This window comes from Moschus berezovskii, chromosome 1, assembly GCF_049115385.1.
Source record: "Moschus berezovskii isolate FMDL1 chromosome 1, NW_MosBer_1.0, whole genome shotgun sequence".
In the NCBI taxonomy this organism is placed as follows: Eukaryota; Metazoa; Chordata; class Mammalia; order Artiodactyla; family Moschidae; genus Moschus; species Moschus berezovskii.
The window spans coordinates 118,567,948-118,593,645 of record NC_142460.1 but is presented as its reverse complement, the minus strand read 5'-3'; the positions used below and the strand labels follow the sequence as shown (position 1 = coordinate 118,593,645).

Below are 25,698 nucleotides of genomic sequence, written 5' to 3'. Positions count from 1 at the left end.
TCAGAGTTCCCTGGACAGCAAGATCAGACCAGTCAATCCTAAAGGAAATCAATCCTGAATATTCACTAAAACAACTGATGCTGGAGCTGAAGTTTCATACTTTGGTCACCTGATGCAAAGAGCCAACTCACTGGAAAAGATTCCAATGCTGGGAAAGACGGAGGGCAGGAAGAAAAGGAGTAACTGTAAGGCCGGACCCCGGTGGCCATCTTGGCTCCTCCTTCTCCTCTTCCCTTTCCCGCCTGCGGCAAAAAGCCCCGCCGGACTTTGACTATTGTGCTCTATTCTCTCATTCCCTCCCCCACTGCTGGAGTGTCCTTGATGTAACGGCTCCTGGTAGAAATCAACCCTCTCCTAACCTCCCCCTCCTATCCAAAAACAGCATTCTGCCCAGAAACAGCAAGAACTATTCCGCTGCGTCAGCACAACCTTGAGCAGCCGGGGCAACCAACCCAGTCTTGCCCCCGGCTAACTGACCTATGAGGGACCACCACTCCAAATATTGCCTAAAGCTATATAAGTTGCCTCTTGCCTTTGTTGGGCGCGGACTTCCTCGACCTCGCTCTGTTAGGTCCGGGAATCCCTCCTGGGGGTGCCTAGCCATTAAAGCCTGTGACATTATCTATTTGGTGTCTGGGTTCCTTTATTTAACATCATTGGGCTGTTTCGACCTTACATTAACAGAGGATGAGATGGTTGGATAGCATCATCAACTCAAGGGATATGAGTTTGAGCATGCTCCTGGAGATAGTGAAGGCCAAGGAAGCCTAGTGTGCTGCACCCCGTAGGGTTGCAAAGAGTCGGACATGACTTAGTGACAAAACAACAAACCCTCTAAAGAGCATCCATGGGGAGAAGAACGCTATGCCCTGTAGCAGGTGAAAAGGAATGGTTGTTAAACTGAAGGGCATGGTGAAGTGCCCAGTTGAATTTTAACTGGTCTTGAGTAAAGAGTTTAGTCTTTGGTCTGTAGACTGTGAGGAATCAGGGAAGGCCGTGAATAAAAATTACTCAGACTGAAACTGTGCTTTTAGGCAGACTAACATGGCTACAGTGTGCAAAGGAGACTAGCCAGGAGAGGACTGGTGGTAGAGACGAAACAGTGCTGCCCAGGAGAGTGTAACTGCAGCAGGATACTGGAGACAAGGGGACCCATGCAATAGGTATTAAGGAAAGATTTTTAAGGTTGGGGTAAAATAAAACATGTTTTGAGAATTTCCAGGCACCCCCTTGAGACAAGTAGAGACAGCCTGGGTATGAAAGAAAAAAAAAAAAAAAAAGTGGTTAGAGAATCATCTTTCTCTATAGGGAAATAAGCTTCCAACCAGAAGGGAAGAAATTATAAGCGGAATTCATCCAACATTTTCTATTTAAGTCCTCCCTCTCTCTCCACTAGAAACCTTACATTTATTTATTTATATGTGCAGAATAACATCTCATTCAAAAATATCATCCAGATTTTCTTGGAATTCTCAGCACTCTGTTAGTTCAGGCCCTGTTCGCACAGAGCTACTTTCCCCACAGAAATGGAAAAACGGATTTGACGTGAAAGCATGTTTCAGACAGAGGACATCCCATATTTTATGAGACACACAGACTCAGCATGATTCTGTCCAGCTGGACATAGACGCCATGATTCGACCACAGTAGCTCAAAACTGGGTGAGTCTTAGAAACATCACTGAAAGAAGGAATGGTGCAGAACAAGAAGGGCACAGAAAATTAATTGCAGGCCAGAAAGAAGAAAGGGCCAACTGGCAAGACTCAAAATTATGAGATATCAAAGAGCCCTACAGATAAGGGGGGAAATATGATCTACCCATGAAGGAAGAGTGTTGGGTATTCTTTCAACAACAAAATGTTTCATAACCTCCTAACCCGCTAATTAGGCAAACAGCAAGCCATGACTTACATTAGCTTTTGTACAAAGATTACTCTAGCTAATAATGGACACTGAAAACAGTTATACATATTTCTCTGATGTTCTGATAACTACCAATACACCCTACTTTATTGTGAGGCAATGTCTCGGCAAAGAAAACACCTGTTTGATACCTCTAAAAACAATACATGTATCTAATTAAAAAACTGTTATACTACTATCATTTTATGATACTGTTACCTTACCAATTCATGCAACTTTACTAAATTCTCATTTAAGACCAAATGTAAATAAATACTCTGGGATAATAAATTACCGATGGTCAAGATTTCTCTGACCAAAAGGTTTTAGATACTGGACGAGTGCTGTATCATTTCAGGCACAGCCTCCCACCCACACCCCACCCCCACACAAACTTTGAAAAGGCACAAGTACAATAAATATGTTTTTATTTGAATAATGTTTAATCCATAAAGAGGAGAAAAAGAATTTTTTAAAGAAAAGTTGTTAATGAAAGATGCTGATACTTGCTACTGGTTTAGAAATATACAAATCTCCAAAGGCTTCTGGGCTGAACTCACCTGGAGCAAAGGTCAACAGGCCATCGGGGGATATAGGCCGTGAGAGGTCAATATAAGGCCATACTAGTACATTAAAAGGAAAAAGAACTCTCAAAATTCCAATATTTTTTTCTCAGGATCCCTTTCTATTACATACAATCACTGGAATCAAACGCTGGTGGAATCAAGTTTCCCATCAAATTCTATTTAATCCTGGAATAGCATATTTGCATAATACTTTACAGTTTTCAAATCACCGCCATAAATACTTTATTGATGAAACCGGTGAATGATGAAGGCAAGCAGTTGTGATCGTTCTCATTTTTAGTTAATTATGGATAAAGGACTCATCTAACATCACAGAATTCAATAAGACATGGGCATAGAACCCAGCGCTCAGTCCACTTCACTCACTCACTCATTCATGTATTTATTCAACTAATTGGGACTATGGACTCTGAAATGAACAAAACTTAGCCTCTGGCCCCACAGAGTATACAGTTTAGTAAGCAGGTAGAAAGAAAACCCTATATGGTTTATAACACAAGTGCAAAAAGTATAGCAGGAAGAATGCATGCAAGTCTTCCAGATGAGGTCAATTCTTAAATCTAGGTTTCGATGGAGAAAGAAATAGCTAGGCCCAGAAGGGAATGAGGGGTAAAGGGAGAAAGACAAGCAGAGGTCATCCAATTCTGTTCAAAGAGAAAAGTGAGTGCGAGTCCTGGCAGAAACTTAAGACTATGAAGTCAGCAGAGACCAATCTTGGCCTTGACTGCCTTACTCTGTGGGCCAAGCTAAGGAAGGCCAACGCACTCAGATTCAGATATATGCTAATCTTCAAAAAGCTTTCTGGGCTGACCTCACCTCCTATGTAATAAAGCATACTGGTTCACATTTCATTTCTTTTAATACTGTCATATCTTGACGGAAGAATGACTCAAGCCTTGCATTTGAATGATTGTTTTCTGTTGCCTATGTATGTATACACACATTTCATACACCCACATGGATCATTTATATCCGTAATACTATACAGAATATAAGTATCCACATACATTATACAAAACATACATAGAACTCTATAAACCTTGCGTCCAAAGACATCTGAATAATGTGTATATCTAGACTGACCCCAAGAGATATGTTTAGATGGAAAAGGGTTACGGAGACAACCATCTGTCCTAGATGATTCAGTCATTTGCCTGCCGAGGAGAAACTGAAGGGGGGTTGGGCAAGATGAATTCCAAAGATACCTTAAGGCTCCATGGTTTAATGTTTTATGAACTTATCTGCATGAAGCAGTTTCTCTATTTTTGATAAATAAAATCCCATGACCCTGGTGAAATAATTTCTCTCTGCCTCTCAGCAGAAAATGTTGCCACAGTGTGACTTACATACAGAAAAGAGCATTGACTGAGAAGTCAGGGAACCTAGATCCTCCCCAAACCACCCTTCTCTCCACCCCCACTCACTACACCTCCAAACAGGAAGGGGGCTATATGACCTTGAGCAATGGACTTCACCCCTCAAGGCTTCAGCTTCCTGAGCATTAAATGAAAGGCGTGGTTAGGTGGTTAGGTGTTCTACAATTCTCTTCCAGCTCTAAATCTGTGAAGCCATTCCCTTCCCTCAAGAATTAGTTTATCTTTAGAGCTCTAAAAATCAGGACTAATAAAACTGGAGTCAGATCACCTCTTTTCTAACCATCCTCTCTTTTCTGACTTCTTAAACCATCCAAATCTTGCATAGTTTAAGTCATCAGGGCTGTCGCTTGGTGCTCTGGTCTAAATTATGCGTTGTTGCTATTTGGGGGAAATTTAGACTGGGTCCAATCTGGGATCACTGACTGAGAACAATAAAGGCTTCTCTAGACAGGATCTGCTTTTAATGCATTGAGCGCAGAGTTTACAAAAAGGGCATTGATTGTGTACATTAAAAAGCCACCAAAACAGCAAGGGACTGGTGAGGCTGCAGCAAATTCTCCTAGATGCCACTGACCTTGGCTGCATTTCAGGGGTCAGGCATTCCCCAGGAAGTTCTCAGCAGGCAGGCTTTCCTGAGGATTTAGGAACAAATGAGACCTCTCCTCTATACCTAAGCCCATCTCTCCTTATCTAGGAAGACAGAAAAAGATGGTCTGGCCTCTGACTTGAGATTACCTCTTTAGCATCGGGACTCAACTCTGGATCTGCCCAGCTCACCTACCACCAGACCGGTCGCAAACCCCAGCCCTCCAGAATGTAATTGTCCCCACATCTACATTTAAATCCTCCAGCCAGCAGTTCCCCATCTTCTGAACGAGCTGGAAGCTGGAGCCCTCTCTCTTTCCACACCTCCTGCAGACAGAAATACAGTGGCAAAGCACTGAAGCCCGAGCCAGGAACAGAGATTTCAGTGAATTGTGCGAATATATCTTTTCTTAATACTGATCTAAGGAGCACAGGTCTCCCATGTGTGACTCGCACTCCACGTCGGCCTTGTGGTTGCTCCTGAGCCTGCGAGCTCTGTGCCTGGCATCTGAGAAAACCTTTCCCAGGAAAAAGCCCACAAGAAACATCTCTAGATCAAGCCCAACTTAAAATCACATCACAGCGCTATCTGTTAGAGAAGCCGATGCTGAGATTCCGGCTCAGGGAAATCTCAAGTCTTGCCCATTGTTCATACTCCCCCTCCCCGTCCCCTCCCCTGCTTTGCCATTCTCCTCTACCCAGAAGTCTGGGCCATCCATCCACCTGATTAACCCGCTGGCAGCAACTCCCAGCGCAGAAAGTAGGGCAAATGAACACACACAGTCTATAAAGCAGGAAGCCACACACTTGGCCAAAGCACCCACCCTGTTACCCCACACCTCCCCCCCAGCCCAGCTGCCCAGGGGGCCGCGGGTTCTCACTGTGGCATTTCAGTGCCGGGGAAATAGACAGCTTACTGTAATAATGCATGAATGAGCTTTTGCTACCCAACTATCAAAAGAAAAAAAAAAGCCATTTCCAATGGCATCTCTGTTTCTTCTCAGCCCCTTGACTGCCTCGAAGAGACCTCACCTGTGAGATGGAAGGATTAAGAAGAAGAGGAGAGGGAGTTAAAAAGAGGTGGGTAAGCAAAGAGGGAGAATTAAGGAGACTAAAGAAAAAGTACCACTTTGACCATAAAGGTAGTTCTTTAAAATAACCGTGGAGAAGGAGGCAATGTCAAGGAAAGTACTAAAGATTCAAGTACATAATCCCAAGATTTAGCATCCATCTAACAATGTACTCCTCAGGAGGGCGTGTGAACTTGCAAGCTTCACCCCTTCTGTGTCTGTGTTCAGAGCCACCATCAGTTCCGTCTCCCGACCCTCCCTGCCTCAAGTATATAAAATCGCTTTTTTTGGTGGTGGTGGGGGGCGGGTCAAGAAAGGAAAAAGCCCTTTTAAGATCGGTAGACAATCCTTCTCAGACCCCCAGTGCTGCTGCCGCCCCCACCCCTCACCCCCTTCCCGGCAGGCAGCATCTAATTAATATGGCAAGAAAGCTCAGCCCCCTTCCCCGAAGGAGTGTGTTGAGATTGGGGGGTGGGGGCGGGGAGGCGTCGAGGCGGCACTAGGATTCCTGGTATTCCGATCTCAAAACAACAGCAAAATGGATTCTATATCAGTGATGTCTTAGTCATTACAATGAAACGGCGTCTGAGGCAATTCACGTGAGGGTAAATTAAACCAGGGGGGCTGGGGGCGGAGGGGGGAGGGGAGGGGAGGTGCTTTACAAAGGACTGACCACAGACACAAACACACACACACACACACACACACACTCCCAAGAGTTCCGGTCTGATTGGGGAAAAGCAGAGAACAAACACATCCCTTTCACCTGCTTAAGTTCATCCATACTGAAATGTCACAGCCACAAAGTCAGAAAGCACAGGCAGGGCTGAGTTAAAACCATAAATAAAGGTGAGTGGCAGACCGGCATTTCAGAGAGCGCTGAGAGGGAGTCCGGGAGCGAATGGCTGAAAAGGGGGAAGGGGAGGCAGTTGCCATCTACAAGACTGGCATAGCAAGAGCTGCCCCCGTAGAGCGGCAGGTTCGGCTTCGTGGAGCCTGCGAGGCTCACAATGTCCTCTTGCAGGTTGATGGAAAACGTGAGGAGCCAGTGCCTTTATTCACGCTGTAGTTATTCTTTTTACAGAAAAGGACAGTGGGGTCTAGAGCCTTGGCACCGGGGCTTATGCACACACACACTCTCACACACACGAGCCTTTCATTTTAATGCTCTTACACCAGTCTAAGATGAAACTGGCATAAGCTCTAAGGGTTTTCGGGGGGGGAGGTCTGGCTCCCACCAGAGGAGGACACGTACCGCACAACCTCTGCGGTGGGGGCTAAGCCAAGAACACCTCGGCAGCCCCTGAATCAACACGAGAATCCAGGTTCCCTCGCGTGGCATTCGCCCGCCTCTGCCCACCAGCCCCAGCCCCAGTCCGCGCACCGAGCCCACTCACTCTGACCCAAAACACTGGAAAGAAATCAGAAAACATGTTCCGCTCACCCTCAAAGCCGAGAGATCTATTTCATCCAGGCTGCGAGCCGGGGAGTCGCTCGCCATGTCGACTTCTTCGCGGGAGAGATGGACCAAAACCACCCCGAAGCTATTCCCTTGGAAATTCCACCTTGGTCTATTTCACTCGCGTCCTCATGCGGCTGTCGCGCCAGAGGCCCGGGGCCCAGCCTCCTCCGCCCACCCCGGCTCCCACAGCGCCAGATCGCGATCCTCCGCGCGTCGGTCCTCCGGGTCCGGGAGCCCAACCTGAGCGGATCTCCAAGTCCCGGAGCCGCGGTGCGTGTGGGCTGCGCGCCCTGATCGGCTAAGGGCGCTGGGGCTGCGTGGGTGTATTTAAATGGGACATGCTTCTTTGCTTGTGCGTGGATGGCGGCTGCATTGGCTGTTATAATGAGACACATCAACTCCTCCACTCAGCTGGGGGGTGGGGGTGGAGAACCACACAGAACTGTCTATCACCGCTTCCTGGGAGGAGTAAAGCGGGGTGGGAGGTGGGGAGGAAAGGCGGAGGAGGCGTGGTCTCCGACTGGGGAGAGGCCGCGCTTCCTGACCGGGTCCCTCTGCACCAACGTGGATGGGGGAGGGGCGCACACCCTTTCAGCCTAGGCTTTTGCGGGCTAACCGCGCTGCATCTGAAGACCTTTCCTGAACCCTGCCGTGCTTCTCGTAGGGACACGAGGGCTTTATTGTGTGTCCAGTTCGTGCGCTGCAGCAAAAGGGCCCTTCAGTCGCATTTTGAGGGATTCTCGGCAGGGTTCAAATGCTCCAGCGGTGAAAAAAAAAAAAAATCCAGAAAGGAGGAAAAGAGCGACGCCCTCCCTCCCCCATTAATTATTTGTGGGGCTGGAGTAGCGCGGGCTGGTGCAACCGGTGCATATAAGGACTTGTGTGCAAAGAAGGGGATCCGCCTCCAGGCGCGGAACGAATGAGGGAGAAGCGCACTCGTGTGGGCGCCCAGCCCCCCCAGGCCTCGGCAATCTGCAACTGCCGCGGGGTCCGGTCTGCCAGCGGCCCCCGGAATCCCGGATGGCAGTTCTTCTGGACTGGTCACTTCCCGCCTCTGGCCTGGGAAGGTTTGCCAGAAGCGGGAAAGTCGGGCGATCTGAGCTCCCTCTTGGCCTCGCCACACCCAGGACCTGTCCATGCCGCAATTCCCCCACGAAAACGACCGAATTGAAACGAGAATTGTTCTCCGGGTGCAGTGGTTTGAATGCTTAAGGTAACTCGGAAGGCAACGTGGGTTAAGGCAGCTCACGCCGCCGGCGGTCTCTGCATTTTCCTTTCCGGCTGCGTTTCTGCTGCTCGTCTACCCAGATTAATGGAGAAAGTTTGGCTGGCGGATAAGATGTAACCCAGAAGATGTACGGCGTGAGAGCTATTTCCCTGCACCGGCTTTCTAATTTAAAGGCTGAACATTAACAGTGGTAAACCTGATAATCTGTAATCCGGTGTATCGAGTCACTTCCCCCAGCCGCGTCTCCGGCCTTGGCCACACGACATACCTAGGAAGAGAGGCTAAAATTGAGCTTTTCCCCCAAATACAGTTGTAGCTTTGAAGGCATTATCTCCATCTCTGTTAAGATGAGAATTTTCTCCTGGCCAAGTGTCCTGAGGAATTTTTAATTGTGCAGTGTGGATATCAGCTTCAGAAAGATGCTTTTGAATGAATGAATGGAAGCCAATACAGTTAGTTCCTCAGGACTTTCGAGCAGCATTCCATATGCACCCTACTGTTTTTATTAATAATATTGTCTTTATTTATATGCATTGTGCATCAAGAAACTTCAAAATTGTTCCAACATCTCAGTGGCCACAACAGTTCAGGAGCTTTTGCCATTAAAACGTCAGATGTTTCAGTTCAGTTCAGTCGCTCAGTCGTGTCCGACTCTCCGCGACCCCATGAATCACAGCACGCCAGGCCTCCCTGTCCATCACCAACTCCCGGAGTTCACTCAAACTCATGTCCACAGAATCGGTGATGCCATCCAGCCATCTCATTCTCCGTCGTCCCCTTCTCCTCCCGCCCCCAACCTTTCCCAGCATCAGAGTCTTTTCCAGTGAGTCAACTCGTCTCATGAGGTGGCCAAAGTATTGGAGTTTCAGCTTTAGCATCAGTCCCTCCAATGAACATCCAGGATTGATCTCCTTTAGAATGGACTGGTTGGATCTCCTTGCAGTATAAGGGACTCTCAAGAGTCAGATGTTTAGATGCGCCATAATTCCAAACATTTGATTTGATCTCTCATTTTCTAGTAAAATCGTCCAGCTCAAGGTAGTAACCTACAGTAAGCCACTGAATAATGTCGAAATGACATTTTAAAAAAGCTATCATTTCTCATCGTCCTTGTTTTTTCCCTTCTCTGTGCCTTTTTTACCCTAAATCTAGATGACAAATTAGAAAATCATTAAGATCAGGTATTGAGATCTATGAACTGAACTATTTTTAAAACTCCAAGCACATGAACAATGAGAAAAACATTTTTTTTTTCAAGAAGAACCTTCATTTTAATACCCCCAATTTTATTTGAAACATCACAAATCATTCATTTCTTTTAGCGCGTTAATCAGCTGTTCAGGCCATAATGGTGTCATGATACAGGTATTAAATTATACCCTTGGTTTTAGAATCAGTTTAGAAAACCATATATACAGTACAGTGATGTGTACCAAGAGGAGGAGGGCTGCCTAGGAGCCTGAGAGGCTGATGAAAGTCAGGTGGAGGCTGGGATGCTGGCCGCAGGAAGTACCATAAAAGGAGACTTTACAACAGCTAGGGCCCTTCCAGCTGCTGAGGGAAGGAGGAAACTCCAGGCATTTTGTGCTGAAGGTGAAGTAATTCTGGTAACTGGGCTGAGGAAAGTAGAGATCAGATTAGGTAGAGCCTTGCATATCCCAAGAAGGAGCTTGAATTAATTTTTTTTATGTCAAGTGTATATCATATTTCAGCAATTTCAGTACAAACACCTATTTTTTTTGTCATATATGTATGCCTCCTGGACAGTTATTTTAACATTTTTCTTTAAATCAACCCTTTTCATTTTTTCTTATATTTAACGTAAAAGGAAATATATGTCACTACTGTGGATGGAAAACTAGCAGCACCTGCTTAACCAAAAGAAGGAAATCATTACAATGAATACAATGGAAAATAAAACAGTATTACTAAATTCTACCTAACTATCTATCCTGAGGCTTTAATTTATTAAAAGAGAATTTAGCAAATGCCAGAAAAGACATTCAAAACTTGACCAAAGTGAGATTTTCTTCTTGGTGTAATCTGAAGGGTTGAAAGAACTGTTATTATTAATGTACGGTTTGAAAGCCTGTACAATATTATGAAATGCTGTTAATGTCTGTCTAAATATGTAAATAGAGATCCCCAGTAACGCTAAGGCCCAGCACTGCCAAATAAGTAAATATTAAAAAAAGAAGAAGAAGAAAAGGAGGAAGAAAAGAGAATGGATTCAAATCCATTTACTTCGTGCTTTGGGACTTCCCAGGTGGCGCTAGTGGTAAAGAACCCGCCTTCCAATACAGGAGACATAAGAGACCCTGGTTCGATCCCTGGGTCAGGAAAATCCCCTGGAGGAGGAAATGGCAACCCACTCCAGTATTCTTGCCTGGAGAATCCCAGGGACAGAGGAGCCTGGTGGACTGTGGTCCATGGGGTCACCAAGAGTCGGACACGACTGAAACGACTTAGCACAGCATAGCAGATATGTAGATAACCATAAAAAGCATGAACTTGGGCAGGAAGTATACAGAGGTGTGTGAATTTTGGAGCAGTGAGAAGGGAAAAAGAGAAATGGAATGTGAAAGCACAGTGGAGGCTCCAACAATGGTACCTAATTTAAATTTTTAAAAGAGCTTAAGCACAGATTGTTTGGAATTAAGTCTGTGTTGTCACTAATGGGCGCTTGGGCCAGGGAAACACTATCACCCCAAGGGGCTGCCCACCAATTTCCAGGAGAAATAAGACCACACACACACACAGTCTGAAAGTAAACTACCTACAACCCGTGCCCTGAACCATGTCCTGCCCTGTCCGCCTTCCCACCACAGTAAGCAAAGCAAACACTCAGAACTGGTGACACAGACAGGCAAGGGAGATTTCCAAACACTAAGATGAGCCGCCTGCACTCAGTCGTGTCTGACTCTTTGTGACCCCATGGACTGTACCCTGCCAGGCTCCTCTGTCCATATGCCAATGAAAATACTGGAGTGGGTTGCCATTTCCTCCTCCAGGGGATCTTCCTCACCCAGGGATCAAAACCACATCTCCTGTGGCTCCCACATTGGCAGGCAGATTCTTTACCACTGAGCCACCTGGGAAGCCCCAAGAAGAGCAGACCAATCACCAATATTATTTGTGGAAATCTATTGGTATGAAAGAGAAGCACTAATTTCAATCAATAAGTAAATTGAAAACTCCAAGATATTTTTCTGTTCTGTTCTGTCGCTCAGTCGTGTATGACTCTATGCGACCCCATGGACTGTAGCCTACCAGGCTTCTCCATCCACGGGATTCTCCAGGCAAGAATACTGGAGTGGGTTACCGTTTCCTTCTCCAGGGGATCTTCCCGACCCAGGGATCGAACCCGGGTCTCCCGCACTGGAGGCAGACGCTTTAACCTCTGAGCCACCAGGGAAGGAATAGGAGCAAAAAGTTTTGTAACATACAGATTTTTTCACTCTGAGAAGGATAATGCAGGACCTTACATCCATTGAAAAAAGCCAGGTTACTGTGAAAACAAATCAGTTAGAGGACTTATTAAGAACATATTTATTGAAATTGTTTAAGTGAGTTGAACAATAATCAGTGATACTATGCTGCAGATATTCTTATAATAGTCATATATTAACATATTTAATGTTTATAACCTTACAAAATAGGCAACATTATTAGCATATTTATTTTACAGATGAGTAAGCTGAAAAATAGAAAGGTTAATTAATTTACTCCAGAGAACACGGAGTTGGTGATGGACAAGGAGGCCTGGCGTGCTGTGATTCATGGGGTCGCAAAGAGTCAGACACGACTGAGCGACTGAACTGAACTGAACTGAACTGAGAGAGCACAGTCATAAATGGCTAAAACAGAATTTGAACTCAGGCTCTTAATCACCATGCTACACTGACTTAGGCTGAACTGAGGGACGATTTAGTAAGCTAGAAGACTGGGTCATTTTCTCCCAGATTACAGAGAAAATATAAAGCAGTGAGCAAAAATTTAAGTAACATCGAGAATAAATCCAGAAATTTCAATATTTATTTACTAGGAAAGCTAGAGAATGGATATAAGGAAATATTCAAAGACATCATAGAAATGTTCCAATATATTCAGGTTAAAAACTCTCATCTAGTGTTTAAGTAAAAAATACCACAGTAAACACATCATGAAGGAACTTTAGAACATCAAGGATACCAAGGAAATTCTCACCAAGTCACCTACTTCTCATCAGCAACAATAGATGCTAGTAATAGTAGAAAATGGAACAAAATATTGAAATTGATTTTAACTTAGAATTCTTTACCCAAGTAAACTATTATTTAAGGAAGAATACAAAATAATGACATTTTCAGATATATAAGGATTCAAATGATTCATCACCTTTTAAATTATTATCGAGAAGTGAGTTCCACTGAAAAACTGAATCAAAAAAGAAAACATGCAATACAAAAGACAATGATAAGCAAAGGTAGCAAACTGTTTGTTACCCACTCGAAGTCATTCTCTTTCTTCCATACTGGAAAAATTCTGGTTTTGAGAATTTATTCTCCATGTGTTTCAAGAATATGAGTTCTTCCCAACCCCAGAGAAAGAATGAATGTTAACTTGTCTGAACTCATCACAGTGATTCTCTTCTCTCTCCTAGAGATTGGTTTAGACATAGGTGTCTCATGCAGCACTGACTAGAGTAAAGAGAAGTCTGATGAGGGTATAAGAATAGTTTTCCTATTCAAAAACTTTTAAAGAAAAAAATAAGGAAGCAGGAGAATAGAAAAGGAACAGAAAAAGCTTCCTACCTGTGGTATCCTTCATCCAAGATGGCCCCCAATGAGCCTCACCTCCTGGTATATACACCCTTGTGTTAGTTCCCTCCAACATAGAATACAGAGGACTTCCAAAACTGGGTAACGAAAGGCATTTTAGCTTTTACCTTGTTTTCTTGGTTCACTTGTTCTAAAGCAGGGTTTCTCAGCCTCAGCACTATTGACATTGTGGTTCTGAGGACTCATGTTGTGGAGAGCTGTCCTATGCAGTGTTGGATGCTTAGAAACATCCCTACTCCCTACCCACCAGATGCCAGAAACACTTTCCCACTGGGGAAAACTAAAAACGTCTTCCGACATTGCCAAATGTCCCATAGAAAGCAAAAATCACTCCCAGTTGAGAACTACTGCTCTAGGGGAAGTCAGCCACCATGACCTGTGGACGTTCATGCTATCTGCCAGCCATGTCAGCTGCCTTGAAGTGGAACCTCCACTCAAGTCAAGCTTTTAGATGATTACAATCCCCGTTTGCCCTAACTGCAGCTTCATGAGAGATCCTGAGTTAGATCCATCAAACCAAGCTCCCGAATATCTGACCCACAGAAACCCTGTTAAATAAGAAATGTTATTGTTGTTGTAAGCCACTTGATTTGTTATGCAGCAGTAGATAACCAATACACTGTCTTCAGATAAGAGTTGTGTGTGGCTATATTAGCTGGAGCTATAGCAGCCATCTTCCTGCCTGAACTTGAGAAAAAAAAGCAGAAGATGAAAAACACTTGAACCCTTAATCACATTGCTGAGTCACTAAATTAATCCAGGAACAACCTATCTCTGAACTTCTTCCCATGAGACATGAAGTTTTTCTCTTTGTTTAATCTGCCTTTAGTTACATTTTCTGTTATTTGCAGTCAAACACTTCCTATTAACAGAAAATAAGAATTAAAACTTTTAATTCTTTATTATTGCTGATTCATAAAGTAAAGGGAAATAATGATAATCTAAAACTAGAATAATTTATCATGAGGATAAAAGGAGAGAGAAAAAAGCATGTTAAGATTTTTGTCTTATTTGGAAATGTATATAGATACTTCGGAGAAGGCAATGGCAACCCACTCCAGTACTCTTGCCTGGAAAATCCCATGGATGGAGGAGCCTGGTAGGCTGCAGTCCATGGGGTCGCTAAGAGTCAGACACGACTGAGCGGCTTTGCTTTCACTTTTCACTTTCATGCATTGGAGAAGGAAATGGCAACCCACTGCAGTGTTCTTGCCTGGAGAATCCCAGGGATGGGGGAGTGTGGTGGGCTGCTGTCTGTGGGGTCGCACAGAGTCAGACACGACTCAAGCGACTTAGCAGCAGCAGCAGCATATAGATACTTCCTCTAAACACAGGCAAAATGTAAGTCAGTTATACAAAATAAATACAGAGGTCACCATGTAGACAATTATAAATTAGATGTGTAAGTTATAAACTACCTGAATCAAAAGAATGGAACAGGGATACTTTGATGAATTCAATAAAGTAAATAAAAGAAAAAATATATAAATCAGCCTATGTCTTGTAAAGGACATGTTTGAGGAGTGATGAGGCCCTCTCAGCCTCTATTCCGCTTCTGTATACTGCAGTAGGTACACTAATGCCCAACCCCTGCCAAAGATGTTCATGTTCTAGTCCCCAGAACTTGTGAGTATGTTTCCTTACATGGCAAGTAGGTCTTTGCATATGTGATTAAAATAAGGAATTTGAGATAGGGAGATACCTGGATTAAGCAACTTATTGGCTGCACTATGACTTCACTGCTTTGCATGGGCTTTCTCTAGTTGCAGAGAGCAGAGGCTACTCTCTAATTACAGTGCACAGGCTCTAGGGAGCACAAGCTCAGTAGTTGCGGTGCTTGGGCTTATTTGCTCCATAGCATGTGGGATCTTCCCAGACCAGGGATCAAACCCATGCTCTGCACTGGCAGGTAGATTCTTAACCACTGGACTGCCAGGGACATCCCCAAAGGTCTTTAAAGGTGAGAGAGGGAAGCAGAAGAGGAATCAAAACTAGAGGAAGAGATGAAATGGAAGAAAGGCACAGATATGTGCAACGTTGCTGGCTTTGAAAATGAAGGAAGGGTGCCATAAGCCAAGGAACATGGGCAACCTCTAGAAGCTGGAAGGGCAGAGACATGGATTCTACTCTAGAGCCTCCAGAAAGGAAAGCCACCCTGCAGACACCTTAATTCTAGCCCAGTAAAACAGACTTCTGGACTGTAAGATAATAAATTTGTGTCGTTTAAAGTCACTAAGCTTGTGAGAATTTGTCACAGCAGTGATTTAAACAAACACACACACACAAAACTAAACTTCCTGCATCTGTATTTCCTTTGGAATGATTATCTCTTTCCCTCTGGTTACAGATTGCTGGAGCCGTAACTCGGGTTTTCTGCCCGTCCGTATCCAAAGGGTGATAGGTGTCTGAAATCATAACAGAGAAACCTGGAAGTTAAGAACAGCAACAGACTAAAAATGGTTAGTGACCATCACTTCCAATTGCGGTGCCCTGTTTACTACAGTCCTTTCCTCCGTGTTGTGTCTCAGAAGTTGCCTTTTTCCTGTCTGTTTCCGAGCATGATCCCTATGCTAGTTATCTATTGCTCTGTAACCAACCACTTCAAAGCTCAGTGAGTAAAACAACAGTTATTTCTTTTGCTCACAAATCCATAATTTGAGCAAGGTTTGCTGGGAAAGGTTCATTTGCTTCACAGAATATCAGCTAAAGTTGAAGGACCCATTTCCAAAATGGCTCACTCATGGACTTAGCAGATTTGGTCCTGGACTATGCGCTGAGGGCTCCTCTCCAGGCTTGTCTGTCTACGGGCTGTTAGGGCTTCTTTATGGCATGGTGGATGAGTCCCAAGAGCAAGCATCCCATGAGCAGCAGACAGACGCTGTATCACCATTTATGACTTAGTATCAGCAGTCATGTGATGTCAATTCCACCACTGTTACAGATTTTCCCAACTTCAAGAGGAAGACACATATATCCCACCTTTTGATGGGAGGAGTATCTAAGTCACATTGTAGAAGAGCCCAGAGGACAGAAGAAATTATTGCAGTAGTTTTGGAAACTAAAACCTAGCACATCTTTCCAACCATATTATCAATTCTCTGACCTCAATATCTTTGCCTTTTGCTCATGTTAACCATAGTTGGCTTCTGCTGTTGCTTTCAACCAAAGAATAATGTCTCAGACATAAGCACAAACACATCACAATAAGTAATTTAAATTCCCATATTAGAATCAAAGGGTATAAAAAGCAAAGCAAAACAACCCAAATAAACTAAGAATACACAGTTCTGCCACAGGAAATTGATAAAATCTGTCCAGAGTACAAGGCACAAGGTTTGATCATTTCCAAAAAGCAGCAGTTATGGATACCAGTCTTAGACCACATTACTAAGAGATGCTAATATTCATATTACAAATTTTTCTAAACAGATTCACAGTTCTTGGATTTGTCTTCTCTAGAATCGCTTTTGTCTTTCTCTACAATTAAACTTATTCCTAGGGACCCAATCAGAAATGTATCATCATCTTAAGCAGCTCTGCCTATGAAATTCCAGTTTTCCACTGTCCAATTATACACCCTATCCTTCTAGCTTCCTGGTGTGTGTGTGTATATGTGTGTGCTGAGTCCCTTCAGTCATGTCCGACTCTTTGCCACACTATAGACTAAGCCTGAAATTCAATATTTGCATTCCATACAGTATGATCTGAGGTGAAGAACATGGTCCCTGGAGTTGGACTGCCTGAGATCAAATCTCAAAATAGAAAAAGAAAAACAATACAGTTGTTTTAAAAATACCATTTCTTATTTCAGATAGATATATTGGTACAGATAGACCTTTTTTAACCTAATTACCTTGGCATAATACTGCCAAGTGACTACATTTCTTTTGTATTAAATGGGTTCAGAGCAATTTTCCTAATTAACTAGCACTTTTTAATCCAAAAGACAAGCACAACACTTTATCTAAAATACCAGTGTTACACTTTCCCCAAATATGGTAAACTATTTTTACTAAAAATTTGGCAAGCCCTTTCAAAACAGCATTTTCTGTTTTCATTCTCTGAGAAATTTCTAACAACAAACATGTATAGAAAATTTTAATATGCAGCTGTAAGCTTTCAATATTTACTATAAAATTTGTTTATACTTTTTTGAAAGTTGCTTGATCTTCTTAAATCCTAAAGCAATTTTAAATTTAATTATGTTCTAGTCAAATAATGGAGTTTCCAGCCTGTTTTTTCGTCAGTGTTTTTAAGACCTACCCTACTGTCTTTCAACAGCATTCTATACCTGTCTGGTCAGTGACCAAATGTACTTTAATAGAAATGATAAAGGGACATCCCTTCTGACCACCAGGGCTTGTCTGGGCCATGTCAAAAGCTGGTGGTGTGTTATTTCCTGCTGATTATCTCAATTAGTTTTCACTTTTTCTATAGAGTTTTTCTCCTGTTTAATTTCAGATTCTAAGCCTGCCTTACCCTAGCACAAAATAATTTTCAACTTTTTAGTTTGTGTCCTTATATTTGAATCATATAGCCTTACAGGTTAGCCTAGAGCTGGGAGAGGGGAGGAGTTGCCCAACTGATCTTTAGATGAAGTCATAAGGTACATAAACGTTTTTATCAGACTTTAAAGCTGGAAGGAACCTTTGAGATAACGAGTCCAACCCTCTTACTTGACAGATAAGGAAACCAAGGTCCAGAGACAGTATGTGACTTGCTCAATGTCACAGAGTTACTGCAGGAAAAGGTTTCTTGTTTGTTTGTTTGTTTTTTAAAAAGGCTGTTTTTACTGTTACTGTTTTCCCTGAGATTCCCAGTCCTCTGTTTCCCTTCTACCTTACCATAGCAATACCACTACTGCAAGAAGTACTGCTACTTCTGTTGCATCCATTGTGTTGTGGATGGTATCTAGAGTGCAATATGCATATCTAAAAGAGACTGTAAGGTACACAGTTGATCCCATCTCCCTTAATGTGTGAGCCACCTGAAATCTCCAAGCTAAATGAGTGGCTGTGCCATGTTTGGTATTGCCTCTGGTGGGGGAAGAAGTACCAAAAACAGAGCCCAGCGGTTTGTCTCAGAGGGTTTCTTTAGTCCAGAAAACCCAGGAGACAAAACAAGGAATAGGGAGTTGTTTTGGTCAATTGGCCAAAGAAGGCAGAGGCCAAACCTCTCAAGAGATTTAACATACTTTCTTTGTGCAATTACATAGATGACTTGTGAGGTCCACACTGAAAAATATGTTCTCTCTCTTATAACACTTAAGATGCTATATTGTGTTTTGTTGCTTTTCTTATCCACAATTCAGCTGTTGAGCACAAGCAACTTTTCTTGTTCAGCTCTATTTCTCTCATACCAACATAATGCCTGCAATGAAGTGGTGCTTATAAGATTAATCAATAAATCAGTGTAAAGAAGTAGCTAATAAAAGTGGACAGAACTGGCCACTTTGAAGACAGAAAAATTTGGACAAGTCTTTTCAACCCTTTAGGTGTCAACGTTTTTATATTTAATAGATTTTGCATGACTAATTGATTCTGAGAGCAAACCAAGAGTCCCGTGGTTATGACTGTGTCAAAAGCTAATAATAAGAATCAGTTGTGGATCTTCCTTTCTCATGCATTCTCAAAGAGTGTAAATTCATTTACTTATTATGAGCTTCCCAGGAGGTGCTCATGGTAAAGAACCTGCTTGCCAAGGCAGGAAACAGATGCAGGTTTGATCCCTGAGTCAGGAAGATCCCCTGAAGTTGGGCATGGCAACCCACTCCAGTATTCTTGCTTGGAGAATCCCCATGGACAGAGGAGCCTGGTGGGCTACAGTCCATAAAGTCTCAAAGAGACACAACTGAAGCAATGTAGAATGCACACAGTTCAGTTCAGTTCAGTTCAGTCGCTCAGTCGTGTCCGACTCTCCGCGACCCCATGAATTACAGCACGCCAGGCCTCCCTGTCCCTCACCAACTCCCGGAGTACACTCAAACTCATGTCCATCGAGTCGGTGATGCCATCCAGCCATCTCATTCTCCGTCGTCCCCTTCTCCTCCCGCCCCCAACCTTTCCCAGCATCAGAGTCTTTTCCAGTGAGTCAACTCATCGCATGAGGTGGCCAAAGTATTGCAGTTTCAGCTTTAGCATCAGTCCCTCCAATGAACACCCAGGATTGATCTCCTTTAGAATGGACTGGTTGGATCTCCTTGCAGTATAAGGGACTCTCAAGAGTCTTCTCCAACACCACAGTTCAAAAGCATCGATTCTTCGGCGATCAGCTTTCTTCACAGTCCAACTCTCACATCCATACATGACCACGGGAAAAACCATTGCCTTGACTAGACGGGCACACACACACACATTAATATATGTATTCACTAAAAACATGTATTGGATACAGGGATCATCAAAATGGTCTCTGCTTTTATGATTTGGGCATTGTTTCTGAATGTGCTGTCTATGGGTGGACTTCCCTGGTGATCCAGTGGTTGAGACTCCACACTGCCAGTGCACGGGGTGCAGGTTCGCTCCCTGGTCAGGGAACTAGAATCCCACATGCCACGGGGCTGAAAAAATAAATAAAAGCATTGTTTATGGGCACTTGGGTCAAAAAAAGAAGTAGGGCTTAATTAATATGTAGATTCCCAGAATATGAGGGAGCAGGATGCAGTAATCTTTACTTTTAAACAAGCACCCTCCAGGATCATTTTTTTCCCATTCCCAAATATTTATTGAACATCTTTGGTGGGCAAGGCTTTTAGTTAGTCAGACCAAAGGAATAATAAACACAGATTATAGCTTTTAGTAAGTATCTTAGTCTGTTTGGGCTGCTATATAAAAAGACCAAAGATTAGATGGCTTATAAACAACAGAAATTTATTTCTTACAGTTTCAGGAGCTGGGAAGTCCAAAATCCATGTGCTGGCAGATTCAGGATCTGCTTCTTCATAGACAGCCATCTTCTCATTTCTGTCCTCAAATGGTGCAAATGGCAAGCTAGCTCTCTGGGGTCTCTTCTGTAAAGAGCACTAAGTTCAATCATGAGAGGGCTGCCCTTATGACCTATCACCTTCCAAAGACCCCATTACCTTGGAGATTAGGATTTCAACATGGAAATTTGGGGAGGTTGGACAGGGGACACAATATTCAGTCTACGTAAAATATTCAGTCTGTGTCAACATGAGGCAAAATCCAGTGTCATAAATGAGCATAATGAAACTTGGGTTAACTGCACTGCTGTCAGGAAAGCTGAAAAGAGTGAAAGGAATTCAGGACAGAGTTTAGTTTATGAAGAAAAGAAAATTAGTATCCTGTAACTGGCTGGACAGAAAGTCTAGACTTTTATTGATATTGTTGGTGATCTCTCAGTGAAAAAGGCCCAGAAAAGCTGCTTAAAATTCTTTGTCTTCTGGTATATACATCACTAGCTTCTACAATCAACAGCATATCACCATAGGTATTTTTATATTTCTCCCCATCCACCATGCTTTTTGGGCTTCCCTTGTGGCTCAGCTGATAAAAGAATCTCCCTGCTATGCGGGAGACCTGAGTTCGATCCCTGGATTGGGAAGATACTCTGGAGAAGGGAAAGGCTACCCACTCCAGTATTCTGGCCTGGAGAATTCCATGGTACAGTCCATGGGGTCACAAAGAATTGGACATGACTGAGTAGCTGGATGGCATCACTGACTCAATGGACATGTGTTTGAGTGAGCTCCGGGAGTTGGTGATGGACAGGGAGGCCTGGTGTGCTGTGATTCATGGGGTCGCAGAGTCAGACACGACTGAGCGACTGAACTGAACTGAACTGAGTGACTTTCACTTTAACCATGCTTTTTCTTCTGTTTTGTTTTGTTTGTTGGTTGTTTTTTAGTTTGTTTGTTTGTTTTTGTCACACCAAGGGGGATGTAGGATCTTAGTTCCCTGATTCTCCAACCAGGGATGGAAGCCATTCTCCCTACATTGGAACCGTAGAGTCTTAACCAATGGACCACTAGGGACTTCCCTTATTTTTATGTGCTGAAATATTTTAAAACAAATCTTTGACATCATTTCATTTCACCTCTAAATATTTCAATTATGCATCTCACAAAAAAATGGAAGGATTTGAATGTGGCGTGTGCTTAGTAACGTGCTTCTGAAGCATAAAGTATGAAAGAGGCAAAAGTACCTTTATAGTAGAGAAATTCAGCAAACAGCAAACGCTGTTTTGGTCAAGTAATCAAGGTTAACATGATCAGTGATGTCATATTGATAGAATGCACACCTGACAAGATGTAATGAGAAAGGCACTAGTAAAATTTTAATGAAGTGTGTTGTTTAATTGAACTTCCCTGGTGGCTCAGATGGTAAAGCGTCTGCCTCCAATGAGGGAGACCTTGGTTCGATCCCTGGGTTGGGAAGATCTCCTGGAGAAGGAAATGGCAACCCACTCCAGGACTCTTGCCTGGAGAATCCCATTAATAGTAATGTGCTGATATTAGTTTTTTAGTTGTGACAAAGTTATCAGAATAATGTAACATATTCACAACAGGGGAAACTTGGTATGGGATATATAAGAACTATGTACTATCTTTACAACTTTGGGAAACCTAAAACTATTCTAAATTTTTAAGTTTATTATTAAAAAGGGAGGAGTATAACAAATTGAATAACCTAGAAGAAATGGATAAATTTCTAGAAACATACGAGTTTAAATCATGAAGAAGAAAATCTGACCAATATGAATAAGAAGATTGAGTCCATAATCAAAAACCTCCCAACAAAGAAACGTCCAGGACCCAATGGTTTCACTGGTGAATTCTACCAAACCTTTAAGGACTGTCATAAAAACAGGCACAGAGAGACTTATGAAACAGAATCAAGAGTGGGAAAAGGATAGTTTTTTTCTATAAATTGGTGCTGGAAAAACTGGGTATAACATGCAAAATATGAAATTGGACTTTATACTATACTACTCACTGAACTGAACTCACAAAAGTAACTCAAATTGGATTAAAGACTTAAACATAGGCCTGAAATCGCAAAACTCCTAGAAAAAAATATAGAAAAAACACTCCTTGACATTGATCATGGTAATGATGTTTTAGATATAACATCATAAGCACAAGCAACAAGAGCAAAAATAAACAAACAGAACTACATCAGACTAAAAAGCTTCTACATAGCAAAAGAAATGATCAGCAAAATAAAAGGCAACCCATAGAGTGGGAGAAAATATTTGCAAACTATCTGTGTGAAAAGTTTAACATCCTAAATATATAAGAAACTCATGCAACTCAACGGCCAAAAAGAAAAAAAAAATGTGATTAAAGGAAATGAAATTTCTGCACATTTGTGTTCATTGCAGCATTATTTATAATAACCAAGATATGGGAACAACCTAAGTGTCCATCTTCAGATGAAGGGATAAAAAAAATAAGAAAAAAAAAATGGAGTATCATTCAGCCATGAGAAAGAAGGAAATCCTGCCGTTTGTGACGACATGAGTGGGCCTTCGGGGCATTATGCTACGTATGTCAGATAGAGAAACAAACACTGTATGATCTCATGTATTGACGCTGCTGCTGCTAAGTCACGTCAGTCGTGTCTGACTCTGTGTGACCCCATAGACGGCAGCCCACCAGGCTCCCCCGTCCCTGGGATTCTCCAGGCAAGAATACTGAAGTAAGTTGCCATTTCCTTTTCCAATGCATGAAAGTGAAAAGTGAAAGTGAAGTCCCTCAGTCGGGTCCGACTCTTAGTGACCCCATGGACTGTAGCATACCAGGCTCCTCCATCCATGGGGTTCTCCAGGCAAGAGTACTGGAGTGGGGTGCCATTGCCTTCTCCGGATCTCATATATTCAGTTCAGTTCAGTTCAGTTCAGTCGCTCAGTCGTGTCCGACTCTGCGACCCCATGAATCACAGCACGCCAGGCCTCCCTGTCTATCACCAACTCCCGGAGTTCACTCAAACTCATGTCCACAGAGTCGGTGATGCCATCCAGCCATCTCATTCTCTGTCGTCCCCTTCTCCTCCCGCCCCCAACCTTTCCCAGCATCAGAGTCTTTTCCAGTGAGTCAACTCGTCCCATGTATTAGTAGAACCTAAAAAAGCCAAACTTAGGCCTTTGCTGACAGTCCAGTGGTTAAGACTCTGCAGAGGAGTAGAGTATCCACTGCAGAGGATACAGATTCAATTCCTGGTTAAGGAACTAAGATCCCCCATGGTGCAGCCAAAAATATTTTTTTTAATTCAAAAAGCTGAATTTGCAGAAACAGAGTAGAATGGTGGTTGTCAAGGGTTGCAGGATGAGGACATGGGGAGATGCTGGCCAGATGGTATAAACTTCCCGTCATAAAATGAATAAGTTCTGGGGATCTAATGTACAAAATGGTGACCATAATAATATTGTGTTATATACTTGAAAGTTGTTAATAGAGTAAATCTTAAATATTCTTGCCACAGATACACAAAAAGGCAATTATAAGAAATGATGGAGGGTTTTTTCAAATATATATTCATTTTAATTAAAAAATTAAACTATAGAAAAGTTGCAAGAACAGTGAATGCTATAATACCTTTGCCTAGATTAATCAATTTAACATTTTGCCACATTTGCTTCATCTATTTTTGCTAAACCACTTGAGAGCAGGTTGCAAGTATCAAAACTTTTATCCCTAAATACTTAAGTGTATATCTCTTCTAAATTTTATTTTATTGGAGTATGGTTGCTTTACACTGCTATGTCAGTTTCTGCTGTACAGCAAAGTGAATCAGTCACCTGTATACATATATCCCCTCTTTTTTGGATTTCCTTCCCATTTAGGTCACCACAGAGCACTGAGTAGAGTTCCCTGTGCTATACAGTCAGTTCTCCTTAGTTTTCTATTTTATATATAATAGTGTCTCTATACATTTTTAAATGTTTCATTATTGATCCATTCAAATGCATAATTAGGTTTTAATCTACCACAAAGGCATCTTCTCAAATGTCTTTGAATTGATCTACCTCTTCCTCCATAAAATCTTTTTTTAAAGCTTATTTAGAATTTCTGAACACTTTCAGATATGATTTTAGGTTTTTCATACTTCTAAAATATTATTATTACTGTCATTGGGGACTGAACCTTAATATCTGGGATTTCATGAGCAGCCCTATCTCTAGTCATTCACTTGGTGACTTGGTGAAACCATGTCAGACTCCACTGTGATGGCTGTAACAGCAAAATGGCCTCCAAGGGTCTGTTGAAACATTTAAAGCCTAGGAATTCAAAATCAAAGGAAAAATCCACCATGTGCTGAGCTAAATTGTGGCTAGAAATAACATCTTCCATAACTGAACTATGTATGTTCCATTTCTAATTTTTTGAAAAAAACCAAATAGTGAAAGAAAAAAAAAACTACTACAAAAAGAAAATTCCCCTTGTTTGCTTTACACTTCAAAAACAATATCACTTTCATTACTGAGTCATGGAAACTTCCTGAGTCTTGCTTTTTTAAGTAGAAAGACCAGTTGCTGATCTGTTTTCTTTTGAACCCTGCCATCTACATCTATAGCAAAATTGACAACTCAGAAATAGTCTTTGGTGAAACTGCAAAGTGGGTGAGGTTCTGCTGTGGCTTTCTTCTCCTTCCTCTGCTGATCTCCCAACTCCTGGAGCTCGCAGCTTCTCCCAGCCCTTCTGAGCCCATGGACCTGTAGGGTATTTTACTCCCCAAGGCTACTTTTCCTCAAAGTATCCACTTTTCCTTCCTTTTCTGACAATCCCGACCCCCATCTTTTACTGCTCCCAACGTAAGCCGGCTGCTGCAGTCAGCCCTTTAGTTTATGTCTAGTTTGCTTCTTATCACATTCCCCAGCTTCTGGTCCCAATGTTTTCCTGCCTTTCAGCCTCCACCACACACTCACCTTGCTATCTATGGAGGCAGGTCACTGATTTCTGCTATTCAAAATGTGTCCTATGTAAATGGGGTCCCCTGGAGTCATGCCCAGTGAACACATTGTGTATGAAGCCCGGAGGTGTGGAAAGCCACTGTCCTAGATGCAGCCTTACAAAGGGAAAGTTCATAGCTGAACTCCAATCCTCAAGTTTCATCTTTGTCTTCATTTCTGGCTCCTCCTTGGCAGCACCCTCTTTTCTTTGTAAAGCACCCAAAATGGATTTAGCAAGACCTGGGTTTGGGGGGTGACACCGCCACTTCCTAACTGTACAACCCTTGGAAGGTTACTTAAGTCTTTTAAGTATTCTTTGTTATTGTTTTTTTTCTAATTTATTTTATTGAGATAATGTTGTGTTAATTTCTTCTGTACAGCAAAGTAATCAGTTTTACATATCTTTTTCATACTCTTTCATTATGGTTTATCACAGGATATTGAATATAGTTCTCTGTACTATACAGTAGGGCCTTGCTGTTTGTCTATTCTCTATTAGTTTGCATCTGCTAATCCCAAACTCCCAACCCATCCCTCCCCCATGCCCCTCCCTCTGAGCAATCACAAGTCTGTTCTCTATGTCTGTGAATCAGTTTCAATTTCATAGATAGGTTTATTTGTGTCTTAATTTCCATTCAGTTCAGTCGCTCAGTCATGTCTGACTCTTTGCGACTTCATGGACTGCAGCATGCCAGGCTTCCCTGTCCATCACCGACTCCCAGAGCTTGCTCAAACTCATGTCCATTGAGTCAGTGATG

At 42.7% G+C, this 25,698-nt stretch overlaps 1 protein-coding gene and 1 long non-coding RNA gene across 10 annotated transcripts in view; one reads left to right on the top strand and one right to left on the bottom strand.

The window, feature by feature from the left end:
- Nucleotides 1-7,389, bottom strand: part of TNIK (TRAF2 and NCK interacting kinase) — a 410,743-nt gene extending 403,354 nt beyond the window's left edge. For 4 of the 9 annotated variants that reach the window (XM_055409960.2, XM_055409979.2, XM_055409970.2 and 1 more), the window contains exon 1: nucleotides 6,965-7,387. In XM_055409960.2, coding sequence (XP_055265935.1) covers nucleotides 6,965-7,021 — 57 coding nt within the window. In that variant the 5' untranslated portion in view covers nucleotides 7,022-7,387. Of the gene's footprint in view, nucleotides 1-6,964 lie in introns of all 9 variants that reach the window. The other 5 variants (XM_055409944.2, XM_088839149.1, XM_055409953.2 and 2 more) reach the window with 3 other exon arrangements.
- Nucleotides 7,390-7,622: 233 nt separating this feature from the next.
- Nucleotides 7,623-25,698, top strand: part of LOC148778834 (uncharacterized) — a 29,489-nt gene continuing 11,413 nt past the window's right edge. The window contains exons 1-2 of the long non-coding RNA XR_016038896.1: nucleotides 7,623-8,195; nucleotides 15,378-15,489. This is a non-coding gene — a long non-coding RNA (uncharacterized LOC148778834). The remainder of the gene's footprint in view (nucleotides 8,196-15,377; nucleotides 15,490-25,698) is intronic.